This window comes from Mustelus asterias, chromosome 27 (assembly GCF_964213995.1).
Source record: "Mustelus asterias chromosome 27, sMusAst1.hap1.1, whole genome shotgun sequence".
Taxonomy (NCBI): Eukaryota; Metazoa; Chordata; class Chondrichthyes; order Carcharhiniformes; family Triakidae; genus Mustelus; species Mustelus asterias.
The window spans coordinates 15,139,131-15,153,522 of NC_135827.1; the positions used below are offsets into that span (position 1 = coordinate 15,139,131).

At 40.3% G+C, this 14,392-nt stretch overlaps 1 protein-coding gene across 3 annotated transcripts in view; it reads left to right on the plus strand.

The window, feature by feature from the left end:
• Positions 1-14,392, plus strand: part of tmem218 (transmembrane protein 218) — a 70,279-nt gene that overhangs the window by 43,212 nt on the left and 12,675 nt on the right. The window contains exons 1-2 of one of the 3 annotated variants that reach the window (XR_013495580.1): positions 9,241-9,292; positions 12,790-12,910. Coding sequence is in view for 2 of the 3 variants with exons in the window: in XM_078198847.1 (XP_078054973.1) it covers positions 12,790-12,910 (121 nt within the window). In the remaining variant the exon portion in view is untranslated. Of the gene's footprint in view, positions 1-9,240; positions 9,293-12,789; positions 12,911-14,392 lie in introns of those variants that run through there. The other 2 variants (XM_078198848.1, XM_078198847.1) reach the window with 2 other exon arrangements.

Below are 14,392 nucleotides of genomic sequence, written 5' to 3' on the forward strand. Positions count from 1 at the left end.
TCCCGTAGAGGCGGGTACAATTTTGCCTTTTAAAAAGCATTTCAACAGTTACAAGGGTAAGATGGGTATAGAGGGACATGGACCAAACACGGGCAATTGGGACTAGCTTAGTGGTAAAAACTGGGCAGCATGGACAAGTTGGGCCAAAGAGCCTGTTTCCATGCTGTAAACCTCTATGGCTCTATGACTCAAGTTGGCACGTGGGTTGAAACACGAAAGTCAGATTTTTGTTCGAGGGTCGGGTGCGCAGAGTTGGGAAGATTTCCAGATCCGCAACACGAACATTTACCAGACATCTGGTCCAGGTTGGGGGACTGTTTCTCATCTGGGCTCGAGTGTCAGTTTAAAGTGCGAATGGCTGTCTAGAGTGCAATTTTTTTCTGATCTATTTGCTATCATTTAAACCCAGATCTGTGACCTTAAAATTTGTTGTTTACACATAGAGTTAAAAGGTTAAGATCTCGCTCCTATTTCCTGGTTCTGTGCCTCCCATGAGTTCATTAAGTTGTGCTACATGACATCTACAGACAGCCGCCTCGGCGCCACTAAATTGTGCTACACGCGACGTGCCCACACTGATTAGTCTCAACACTCCTTAAATAATAAATGGTCTTTTAATCTGTCAGCCACGGCCTCCTGGTAGCACTCTTGCACTCTGAGTGAGAAGACTCCAGAGACTTTAGTGCAAATCCAGACTGGCACACCAATCCTGAGGGAGCATTGCACTGCCATAGGTGCTATTTTTGAGATGAGATTTGAAAGTTCCATGGCACAATTTTGAACATGAGCAGAGGGAGTGTGCTTCGGCATCCTGGCCAATATTTATCCCCCAACCAACATAATTGAAACAGATTTTCTGATCATTATCACAGTGCTGTTTTGGGACCTTGCTGTGCACAAATTGGCTGTTGCATCTCCTACATTGCAGCCCTAACTATGCTTTGAAAATGACAGTGAAGCGCTTTGGACCTCCTGAGACTGTAAAAGGCCCCATGCTTAAATTGCAAGTGATTTTTTTTTTTATTTTCTTAATGTTTTCAGACTGCTTATGTGATCCAGAATAATTTCAATTAAGAACCACCTCCAAGGGTACAGCAGATCAGGGTTATGCTGCTATAGCATTGAGTTCCTGATGGTAGTTATGCAGCTCTGGAAAAGCTCTTAGCCCAGCCATGCAAGTTTCCCAAAGGAATGAAAAGAGGGAGTTACATCTCGGTCATTCTCACACATATTCAAAGTAGAATCCAGAGAATGGAGTCCACATTTTCCCACAAAACAAAATATTCCTTCATCGGCTATTAAGATCCAATGCCTCAGCAGCATCACAAGCACAAACAAATTAAATCATTTTTATTACACAACAGGAGAAGATATAAAGGTTCCACAACAAAATTAAGATTATTCTGCAAAATGAATGTCTTTCTATAATTTTTGTATATTGTTGGGGTCCGTCAACACCAGCAGATCTTCCAACATCATTTTATATCACCACATGTTATACAGCACATAATGGCAGCAATTTTTGCCCATGCTCCTTAACTTGAGTAAAAACCAACCATAGGCTTGTAGCTTAACGCAAAGGGGCATAAAGAATAAATATTACCGCCATTTTGATCTGCACAGCAAGTGCTCCTTATTATCCATGAAGCTATTTGAAAGAACGGTTTTGAGATACCAAGGGAGTGTAATCAAAATTCTGTAAGAAGAGGCAAATTCTGGAGAACAACCTAAGGGTTTATCTCATATGATACAATAAACCATATAGGCCAAAAGGTCATAGAACCATGCAGTCATTATCGCACAAATGGAAGCCATTTGGGCCATCAAATCCTTGCCAGCTCCCTGTAGAGCAATCCAATTGGTCCCGCTTCCACAGGTCTTACATCTCTCAAGTGCCCGTCCAATTTCCTTTCAGAATGAATCATCTCCCCTGCTTCCATCACCTTTCTAGTCAGTAGCTTATTTATTTTATTTATTTATTAGTGTCACAAGTAGGCTTACATTAACACTGCAATGAAGTTACTGTGAAAATCCTCTAGTCGCCACACTCCAGTGCCTGTTTGGGTAACTATGCCCTCTAGTTTTAGACTCCCCTACCTTTGGGAAAAGATATTGACTATCTAGCTGACCTATGCCCCTCATTATTTTATCGACTTCTATAAGATAACCCCTAAGCCTCCCAGTCTATCCAGTCCTGCCCTGGTTCGATCCACCAAAATGCATAATCTCGCATTTATCTAAATTAAACTCCATCTGCCATTCATCAGCCCACTACCCAATTGATCAACATAAGAACATAAGAACTAGGAGCAGGAGTAGGCCATCTGGCCCTTCGAGGGAGAATTTTAGCATGGTCAATGCACCTAACCAGCACGTCTTTTGCACTGTGGGAGGAAACCGAGCACCCGGAGGAAACCCACGCCAACATGTAGATAGGTTAGGTTGAAGATAGTATGTAGATAGGCTGGAAAATTGGGCGGGGATCCTGGATTCAGGATTCAATCCTGGACCGGGGAGCGGCGCAGGCTTGGAGGGCCGAAGGGCCTGTTCCTGTGCTGTATTGTTCTTTGTTCTTCTTTAACACCGGGAGAACGTGCAAACACCCCTCAGGCAGCGACCCAAGCCGGGAATCGAATCCGGGTCCCTGGCACTGTGAGGCGGCAGTGCTAACCACTGTGCCACCATGCACCATAAATTCTAGGATTACCACTTGCTGCATAATAAAGTTCATCTTCCACATCTCTTTTCCAAAACCTTAAGTCTGTGTCACCTAGTCCTGTACCATCAACTGTGGGAACAGCTTTTCCTTGTCTACCTTACCTAAATCGGTCATAATCCTGTACATTCCTGTCAAATCACCCTCAGCCTCCTTTACTCTGAGAAGAACAACTCAGCTTCTTCAACCTAACCAAAATTCCCTCATTCCTGGAATCATTGTGGCAAATCTCAAAAATCCTCACATTCTTTCTAAAATGTGGGACCAGAACTGAATGCAATACTCTAGTTGTGGCCAAACCACAGCTTTAGAAAGGTTCTGCATTACTTCTCTGCTTTTGTAGCCAGTACCTTTAATTATGAAGCCACGGCTCCAATATGGTTTGCTAACAACTCTCTCAATATTTCCTGTTAGCATCTAAGACCCATGCACATGAACGCCCAAGTCTCAGCAATTCAATTTCTGACCACCACTGACTTACCCGATCTCAGTAAGAAGTTTAACAACAACTTACTGTGTTTACCCCAGTCCAACGCCGGCATCTCCACATCATGATTACCCGATCTCAGTCATGGAAGTGGGATATTGTAGTTGGCCTCAGTGCATCTAGGTCAGGGGAGAAAATATCAGCCAGCATTCCAGTTTCTGTTTGTTAATCATTCTGACACTGACTGGGTGAGGGTGAGGCAGGCTGCTTGTGCCTGTAGCAGGGGATTGCCAATCTTAATAAGTTGAAATCTGGGGCCGAATTTACGTCTGGGTGCGGAGGCCTGATTTAGCGTGCGAATGGCCACACTTGTATTTTTTCTGAAGGAAATCCAGTTTTCTTCCACATTCCCAATCCCGTGCCATTTTCTTCTGACCTTTTTTTGTGGGTCTGGAATGCCGATTGTGCATGCACACCCACCCCTCACTGAGGTCAAGATCCCCATTTGAAATGAGGGGGAAAAGTTGGATTTCTTCCGCAAACTATTTTTGTCTGGTGGTGCAGTGTTTTGGAAGCCATTTAAAAGCAAGGCAGATGTGAGAGTTTGTGAAGAAAGTGGAAAGCCTACTCAGGACTTGGGAACTTTCTGAAAGGCAAGTCTAAAATATTTTCGCACTTTCAAATGTCACTATTAGGTGCTGTATTGTAATGTCGATGTATTTTTAATGCAGTGATTCATCATACACACCTGTCATTTAAAGGTGAGTTGATGCTTACATTACCCAGCACTGTGTAATCGTTCACAGGCACTTTAGTATTTTTTCCGAGAGAGGAAGCACCATAATGCAATGAAAAATGTAAAAAGATTTTCTGTTTTTGTACTCTGATTTAATTGAATTGCCAGATTGGCTGTTTTAAGAAAAAATCTGCTTCTGAAAGTAAAAGAAATGCTCTGTACCTGCTCCCCCTCTACCTATTGACAGATACGCTGCTTCGAAATGGAAATGGACATCTGTTCTGTTAATAGAGCTGGAAGCTTTTGTTATGATAGCTGCACCATTATGAGTGCTTGGCTGGGTTTCAAAAGCCTGTGTTCAACAGATGATCTTGGAACTATTGAACTTTTACACACCTATAATTACAGAATGTGTCTTTGATGTGGTTTCTTGTTTATTTACAAGCCAATAGGCACTTAATGGATTATAAATGTCTTCTTTTTCCCTTGGTTTTTTTTGTCCACGATAGGATATTTGCATTTGGGTTTTTTTAAGATTGTTACAGGTTTAATGATTTTTCAAGATTTTAAAATAACTCCCATTGCTATTGCATACCTCCTCAGGAATGTACATGGTGCATTCTGGCTATGGAAGATACATGGGGAAAGTTGAGGTGGCATGGTTGATCTGAGGGGGCATAGATGATACATTGGAGGCATAGAAAGGGCATGAACTGGCATAGGCATCTTGGTGCACTGACTGCCATAGGACTGGGTGGAAGGAGTGAAGGAGGTGAGGAGTGAGGTTTGGAAGTCTTTAAACAATGTTGGGAGAATGTGCGTAATGCTGGAGGACTGCAGTAGGCCTTTTAACCGCACTCACACTCCTCATGCATTCTATTGCAAAATGTATGCAGATCTGAACACTGTGTGAAAAGACAAAAATGGCACACAAGATCACACACGGGTGACAGTTTGCAAGCAGTGGAAGCGAGCAGGTCGGGTTTTCTTGGTTCCAGGTGAAGATTCAACCCCTGGACTCAGAATGTGCTATTGAAAACCAAACTAATCCAAATATTGTGTAAACTCAAGATTTAACTTTAAAGAAAGAAAGAGCTGAAATTGAACTCATTTGCTGTGACTCATTTGGGAGCACACTCACCTCTAAGTCACAAGGTTCTTGGTTCAAGTCCCACTTCAAAGCTTGAGCATAAAAATCAAGGCTGACAACCCAGTGCTGACAGAGCACTGGACCTCAGGAAAACATGTTTTTCCGATGAGATGTTAACTGAGGGTCATTTTACTGCCATGGCGATCTTTCAAAGTACAGCTGGGGATTTATTCCTGCTGACTTGGCCAATATTTATTCCTCAATCAAAGTCACAAAAACAGCTGTCCATATTGCACTGCTGTTTAGGGGAGGTTACTTAGTGCAAATTGGCTGCCAACTTTCCTCCATTACAACTTTGAATACACTTCAAAGTGTACTTCACTCGCTGTACAGTGTTTTTGAGAAGTCTGATGGTTGTGAAAAATGCTTTATAAATGCAACTCTTTCTTTTATTTATATAGTGCCCCATAAAGAATTTTCAATTCAGTAGCATCTTTCTAATCATCAGGATGTCAAACTGCTTTACAGCCAACAATGTACTTTTATATTGATGTCTCATAGGAAACAATTTGCTCACAGCAAGGTTCCACAAACAGCAACAAGATAATGATCAGATAATTCACCACAGTTTTGCACACTCACTTAATTTTTGCAATCCTTCAGAACTTTCTTCTCTCACCTACACTGTTTCCTCATTTGCACCTGGTAGCAATGCCATAGTGTCATGAGCAAAGGTGCCCATATGGTTCCCTATTCCTTTTCCTAAATCATTTATGAATATTGAGATCCCTGGGGAAATCATAAGCTACATCTGCCAATTTGTGTATTTACCCATTATACAAGTGTACACCAAACCAATTTTCTAATGTTCAATTCAATGTCTTCCCATTTTTGTGAAGTCTCTTGTGTGGAACTTCATTGAATGTCATCTGCAAATCCAAAAAATAGCAGGTACAGACATTTCCTTCCCCACTACAGTTAATTCCTCAAAAAGATCCAACTAGTTTAGTGAGATATGACTTATCCTTTACAAGTTCATGATGGCTCTCTCTGATTAATTCATATTTGGTTAGCATTTAGAGACCCTATCCTTATTAACAGATTAAAGCAACTTGTCCACGACACAAATATATCAGGGCACTCTACACTATGCATTGTGTATATATTAGGATACTGTCTATCATAGGTCACTGTATATTAAGTTGATTTATATTAGGTCACTCTGTATAAGCACACTATATTAGTGCTCCTTGTATATTAAACACTATATATAAAGTCACTTCATATCATGATATTCTGTACATTAAATCACTCTATTTAGTCAGTCTGTATATTAATTTTAAGTATTTTAAGTCAATCTGTACAGCAACTCTGTTTAATTCATTCTGTATCTTAACTTGCCGCATATCTTGCCAGCATATATTAACTCACTGTATATTAGGTCACTCGAGTATATTAGATCATTCTGTATATTAACTTTGAATATTAACTCTGTATATTAGATCACTCTGTATATTATCTTTGCATCTTAACTGTACATTAGATCACTATATATAAACTCTGTACATTAACCGCACATCAGATCATTCTGTATATTAGATCACTCTGTATATTAATGCTGTATTCTAACTGTATATTAGGTCATTCTGTATATTAAGTTTCTAAATATTAACTGTATATTAGATCATCCATGTATTAACATTATGTAAAGTAACTCTATATATTAACTGCATATTAGATCACTCTGTATATTAACTGTATATTAGATCACTGTATATTAACTGCTTGTATATTAGATCACCCATTGAGGATGACTCTGTATATTAACTGTACATTAGATCATTCTGTAACTTTGTATATTAGCTCCTTTATATTATGAACTGTATATTAACTGTACATTAACTGTGTATTAGGTCACTCTGTAACTCTACATATTAACTCGCTGCATATTAACTCTGTATATTCGATCACTTGGTAACTATATATTAACTCTCTGTATATTAACTTGGCATATTAGATCATTCTGTAACTCTACATATTAACTCTGTTTTTAGATCACTCTGTAGCTCTATATATTAGATCACTCTGTGTATTCACTCTCTGTATATTAACTCTGTATATTAGATCACTGTAACTCTATATTAACTCTCTATATATTAACTCTCTGTATATTAGATCACTTTAACTCCATATATTAACTCGCTGTATATTAACTCTTTTTAAAGTTTATTTATTAGTGTCACATGGAGGCTTACATTGACACTGCAATGAAGTTACTGTGAAAATCCCTTAGTCGCCACACTCCGACACCTGTTCAGGTGCACTGAGGGAGAATTTAGCATGGCCAATGCACTTAACCAGCACGTCTTTCGGACTGTGTGAGGAAACTGGAGCACCCGGAGAAAACCCACGTAGACATGGGAAGAATGTGCAGACAGTGACCCAAGTTGGGAATTGAACCCAGGTCCCTGATGCTGTGATGCAGCAGTGCTAACCACTGTGCCGCTCTGTATATTAGATCACTCTGTAACTACATATTAACTCACTGTATATTAACTCGGTATATTAGATCACTCTGTAAGTCTACATATTAACTCGGTATATTAGATCACTCTGTAAGTCTACATATTAACTCGGTATATTAGATCACTCTGTAACTCTACGTACTATGCATAATAACTCTTTTTTAGATCACTCTGTAACTCTACATATTCTGGACTCAAAACGTCAGCTATTTTCTCTCCTTACAGATGCTGCCAGACCTGCTGAGACTTTCCAGCGTTTTCTCTTTCGGTTTCAGATTCCAGCATCTGCAGTAATTTGCTTTTATCTATATATTAAGTCTCTGTATATAAATTCTGTTTTCGATCACTCTGTAACTCTGTGTATTAAAGCCCTGTATATTAACTCTGTATATTAGATCACTCTATTAACTTTGTATATTAACTGTATATGAGATTACACTGTATATTATCTCTTTATATTAACTCTGTATGTTAAATGGCTCTATACATTAACTTTCTGTATATTAACTCTCTATATTAACTCAGTTTTAGACCACTAACTCTATATTAACTCTCTGTACATTAACTCTTTGTACATTAGATCACTCTACATTAATGCTGTACATTAACTCTATACATCAACTTTCCATACGTTAGATCACTCCCTATTAACTCTTTTTACATCACTGCAACTCTGTATATTAATTCTATTTATCAACTCTCCCTGTTCGTTAACTCTGTATTTCAGTCTCTCTCTGTATTAACTCTGTATTCTGGTCTCTCTCTGCATTAACACTGTATTTCAGTCTCTCTCTGTATTAACTCTGTATTTCAGTCTCTCTCTGTGTTAACTCTGGATTCTGGTCTCTCTCTGTATTAACTCTGTATTTCAGTCTCTCTCTGTATTAACTCTGTTTTCTGGTCTCTCTCTGTATTAACTCTGTATTCTGGTCTCTCTCTGTATTAACTCTATTTCAGTCTCTCTCTGTATTAACTCTGTATTTCAGTCTCTCTCTGTGTTAACTCTGTATTCTGGTCTCTCTCTGTATTAACTCTATTTCAGTCTCTCTCTGTATTAACTTTGTATTTCAGTCTCTCTCTGTATTAACTCTGTATTTCAGTCTCTCTGTATTAACTCTGTATTCTGGTCTGTCTCTGTATTCACTCTGTATTTCAGTCGCTCTCTGTATTAACTCTGTATTTCAGTCTCTCTCTGTATTAACCCTGTATTCTGGTCTCTCTCTGTATTAACTCTGTATTTTGGTGCCTCTCTGTATTAACCATGTATTCTGGTCTCTCTCTGTATTAACCCTGTATTCTGGTCTCTCTCTGTATTAACTCTGTATTTTGGTGCCTCTCTGTATTAACTCTGTATTCTGGTCTTTCCCAGTTCATTAACTCTGTATTTTGGTCTCTCCCTGTACATTAACTCTGTATTTCGATTTCTCTCTGTATTAACTCTGTATTCTAGTCTCTCTCTGTATTAACTCTGTATTTCAGTCTCTCTCTGTATTAACTCTGTATTCTGGTCTCTCTCTGTATTAACTCTGTATTTCAGTCTCTCTCTGTATTAACTCTATTCTGGTCTCTTTCTGTATTAACTCTGTATTTCAGTCTCTCTCTGTATTAACTCTATTCTGGTCTCTCTCTGTATTAACTCTGTATTCTGGTCTCCTGCTGCACTGATAAATCTATCGTTACTAAGGAGTTGTTACCCGATCAGTATTGGTGGTTCTGATTGGTGGCTCTCGGGCCTCGCCCAATCACAGTGGCGGAGGTTGCGGGGTGTGGTTGTGCGTCGCCAAGGCCGGAGGCCTCGGTTTGTAATTCTTAATTCGGGGAAAGGGAGCGCGGTGCTGCGGGAGGGGGATGTAGTGAGTCCGGCCCGACTGCTTCAGCGGCCTGTGTCCTCTCTGAGAGAGGCGTTCAGGTGCATAATCATCACCATGTTAATAGTGCAGCTGGTTTCTCCAGGTTGACAGCCTCACATGTGGGGTTATCCTCTGGAGTCTGGATGGAGGTGATCAGCTTGGGTGCTGCACTCTCTTTCGCTTGCACTGGGGAGGTACCAGAAAGTAGCCCAGCAAATTGAGGAGTTGCCTCACCGTCTGGAGTTCTTTAAAGAGCAGAGGTGGGGGAAAACGGGGGGAGAAAGATGTGTTTGGTGGTGGGATCAAGTTGGCAAAACTCTCAGGGTGGAAGCTAATGGTCCAGCATGGTGGCACCGTGGTTAGCACTGCTGCCTCAGTGCCACGGACCTGGGTTCAGTTCCAGCCTTAGGTCCCTGTCTGTGCTGAGTCTGCACGTTCTCCCCCCGTGTCTGCGTGGGTTTCCTCCGGGTGCTCTGTTTTCCTCCCGCAATCTGAAAGAGGTGCTGGTTAGGTGCATTGGCCATGCTAAATTCTCCCTCAGTGTACCCGAACAGGTGCCAGAGTGTGGTGACTCGGGGATTTTTATAGTAACTTCATTGCAGAGTTAATGTAAACCTACTTGTGACACTAATAAATAAATTTTAAAAATTTAAGCTGCATGGGTGCCACAAAGCAACCCAAAAGTTCCCGTGCATGTTAGGTAAAAAATGGAAAGGCCTGCTGTATTTAAAAGAATTGACTGTACACCAAAAATCACTGGTGGCATTTTTGGGGGGTAAGGACAAGGGAAGTGCAGGTAAATAAATGGTCATTTCTTGGGTCCACACAACCTAAAAAGGAAAAAATGGCATCTCCACTGCTCTGGAATGAGACTGGGCATCATCAGAACAGATTAAACGGCAATTGAGAAACTGGGAGAAAGAAATCTGAGTCCTCAGAAAGCAAGGTGGAAAGAAGTATTGTCCAGGTTCTTGTGAGAGTTAGTGAGCATGTACTAGATATGTCTGGAAAGCTAATCCCTGAGATAAAGCACTACTAGAAACAAATTAAAGAAAGGCAGACTCTGAATTGGACCATACAGTGGTAAGAGATTGCTGGAAATTTGAAGCATAGTTAATAAAAGAAAACCTCTAGATCAGAACTAGAGTAAGAAACAGTACAGACACTAGTCTTGAAATTAGAGCTTGAAATGGATCCTAACTAGGATTAGACAAAGAAAGCTCAAAATATTCTATTCTATCTGGGACAGGCAAAAGAAGGATTCTTCTGGGTTTCCATAGCAATACCTTTTACCTAGAAGAAGTGAGTGGTGTTAACTTGAAAGTTTATTTAATGCAAGCAAAATTTCAACTAGGTGGAAAAGGGTGATGGTGGATGGGGACAGCTTGGAGGACTCCAAGTAGGTAGGAGCTGCAGACTGTCCTGGCATGACTTGGAGGTAGAGAGCATAGGGATAAAATTAAACTTTGGTACAAAGGAAAGTAGAGGATCGGCAGCTCATAGGAAAAACAGGAGGGTTGCATAATGGGTGGGTAATTCGTTACCACTTATTTTGCATGCCCAAAGTTGCTTTATAATCATTGGATATCAATAAGGACAAAGCAATATGCGGGGCTGGATAAATATGTTTGCTCAGGTGGCGGAAAATATCAGAGAAAAGATAAATGTAAGTAGGGAATGAACAAAGAAAATTACAGCACAGGAACAGGCCCTTTGGCCCTCCAAGCTTGCACCTGCCATGCTGCCCGACTGAACTAAAACCCCCTACCCTTCCGGGGACCATATCCCTCTATTCCCATCTGATTCATGTATTTGTCCAGACGCTCCTTAAAACTCACTATCGTATCTGCTTCTACTACCTCCCCTGGCAGCGAGTTCCAGGCACCCACCACCCTCTGTGTAAAAAGAAAAATTGCTTTGTACATCTCCTTTAAACCTTGCCCCTCGCAACTTAAACCAATGCCCCCTACTAATTGACTCTTCCACCCTGGGAGAAAGCTTCTGACTATCGAGTTAAAATAGAAATGTTGTTGTCTTGACAATTTGAAGATTCTTGAATCATTATATCTGGCAAATCTTTTCCCATTGTTTTACAGACTTGTAAAATACATTACTTCAAAGTGCACCACTCAGTTTTATGTATTATTATGGAACACAATGGGGCGGCACGGTAGCACAGTGGTTAGCACTGCTGCTTCACAGCTCCAGGGACCTGGGTTCACTTCCCGGTTTGGGGTCATTGCCTGTGTGGAGTTTGCACATTCTCCTCGTGTCTGCGTGCGTTTCCTGCGGGTGCTCCGGTTTCCTCCCATAGTCCAAAGATGGGCGGGTTAGGTTGATTGGCCAGGTTGAAAAAGAAATTGCCCCTTAGAGTCCTGAGATGCGTAGGTTAGAGGGATTAGCGGGTAAATATGTCGGGGTAGAGCCTGGGTGGGATTGTGGTGGGTGCAGACTCGATAGGCCGAATGGCCTCCTTCTGCACTGTAGGATTTCTATGATTCTATGATTTCTACAATCCACAGCTTATCTTCTCCCTGTGTTAGACTGAGGTTTTCAAACAATTATTTTGAAGATTGCTTCAATCCTTCCAAGGGCTGTCCTTCACACTGTTCAGAATGTTTGGGGAATTCATTTATCCCCATGCTTTGGGTCTTGGGAACTGCTAATAACAGTGAGTGGGATGGAAATATTTTGCAACTAGTATTTCAATGAAATGTGAAAAGAAATAGGCGATTGATTGAGATGTGATGCATTCTTTATTGTATTGAAAAGGTCATAAACACATTTCAAATAAAAAACTTTGTGAAACATCATTTCTACAGATTGCTGTCAAAGGCCTGAAGGTATTCAGCTAACATACAGTGTAATGTCTATATTTTTGGCACCTTACATCTGTCAAGCTTGATCATAGGTTCTCTCAAAGTTGCAATTCCCCATATCCAATGTTATTCTCTGTACAAAAACTTGCATGACCAACTGAGTATTTCTAAAGATTTTAGCAAGGAGCAAGATTTATTCTCACTTTGCAACTATGTCCTTTCTGTCAGGGTGATGGTGATGAGGCAATATTCTCAGCAGATTTCTTTCAGGGCAAACAGTTGGCTTGCCAAAATCTGGGAGAAACGCATAATGTGTTGGAATCTAGGCAGCCTTTTCCTTTCAGGATGATCAGAGAGTGGGGAGACATTCCTGGCTAATCTCGCACACTACTCAGCAACTTGCCTGAGCTTGTCTGCTCCTGCTATGTTAGCTATCAAATGGTGCGTAGCATAAAGAAACTTAGGGGAGAAAGAAAAAAATCATTCAAAACCTGACTGGAAAGGATCTCTAGGAAAACTACTGAAAAGATTGACATATTTAAAGATGATGATGAGGCTATTCCAACAATTCATCTACTGATGTTTTTAAGTTCTTTCTGGCATTAACAGTGTTTTCCTACTTACAGTAACCTCCACAATGACCGGCACCATAATGGGAGTAGGGGCAGGGGTTTTTATCCTTGCTACTATATGGATTTTGTTGTTACTGACATGCATGCTGTTATCTCGATCAGGAGGCACGATCAGGTAAGGCACTTTTATTTGCTGCTTAAATCTACAACTTAAATGCAAGATTGAGCACATTTTGGATTCTCCCTCTACTTTGGAATTATTACCTTAAGAAGTTGGCTTTAGATTAATGTAGTTATGTCAAACTTAGCCCAATCTCTGGTTTTCTCTACTGATATACCTGCCTGAAACACTTTCTCCAACTTAAGCTGAAACTATAACCCAAATGCTGAGTTTGAGACAGATCTGTTTTATTCGAAAGTTTGTTTTATGCAAAGTCCATGTTAATTTTTAAGAAAGTGGAAATTGTTCCTTAAAATAAACATAAACTGTAGCCAAAATTACTTTTTATTGATCGGATTTAAAAATTGCCCTAAACCAGTGGTTACCAACCTTACTATCAATGGATCTTCCATTTCAGATATTTTCTTTAATTTTTCTTTGCTTCTTTCACTTTCTTTCCCTTATCTTATATATCTTCCTATCTCTATCCACTTTTATCTCTGTCATATCTGTCTCACTCCTCTTCAAATGTTAGGTACAGTAAGCATAGTCAAAGATGCAGTACTTAAAGTTAAAGTTTATTTATTAGTCACAAGTAGGCTTACATTAACACTGCAATGAAGTTACTGTGAAAATCCCCGAGTCGCCACACTCGGGCGCCTGTTCGAGTACACTGAGGTAGAATTTAGTATAGTCAATGCACTAACCCAATGCACGTACTGGAGGGTCTGATATCCTTGAAGGTGGATAAATCACCAGGGCCAGATAGATTGTATTCCAGGCAGTTGAAGGAAGCCAGGGAGGAAATAGCAAATGCTCGAAGGATAATTTTCCAATATTCACTAGATACAGGTGAGGCCCCTAAGGATTGGAGGTCTGCAAATGTTGTACCATTTTTTAAAAAGGGTGCAAAGGATAGGTCAGAAAACTATAGGCTGGTCTGCCTAACTTCGATAATGGGCAAATTATTAGAAAGAGTTCTGAGAGACAGGGTAAACTGTCACTTAGAAAGACATTGATTGATCAGGGATTGTCAGCATGGTTTTGTTAGGGGAGGATCATGTCTTACTAACTTAATAGAATTTTATGAATAGGTAACAAGGAGGATTGATGAAGGTAGTCCAGTAGATGATGTCTACATGGATTTTAATAAGGAATTTGACAGAAGTGAAATATCTTGTGATACTTGGGAAGATGGCAGGTTGGATCCAAAATTGGCTCAGTGCCAGGAAACAAAGGGTAATGATCGATGGCTGTTTTTGCGAATGGAAAATGGTTTCCAATGGTGTTCCAGAGGGTTTAGTCTTGGGGCTATTTGTTATATATCTTAATGATTTACACTTAAATGTGAGTGGCATGATTGAGAAATGTGCAGGTGAACCACAAATTGGCTGAGTAGTTGATACTGAAGAGGAGAGCTGTCGACTCCAGGATGATATCAATGGTTTGGTTGAGTGGGCTGAGAAGTGGCAAATGGAATTCAGTCCGGAAAAGTGT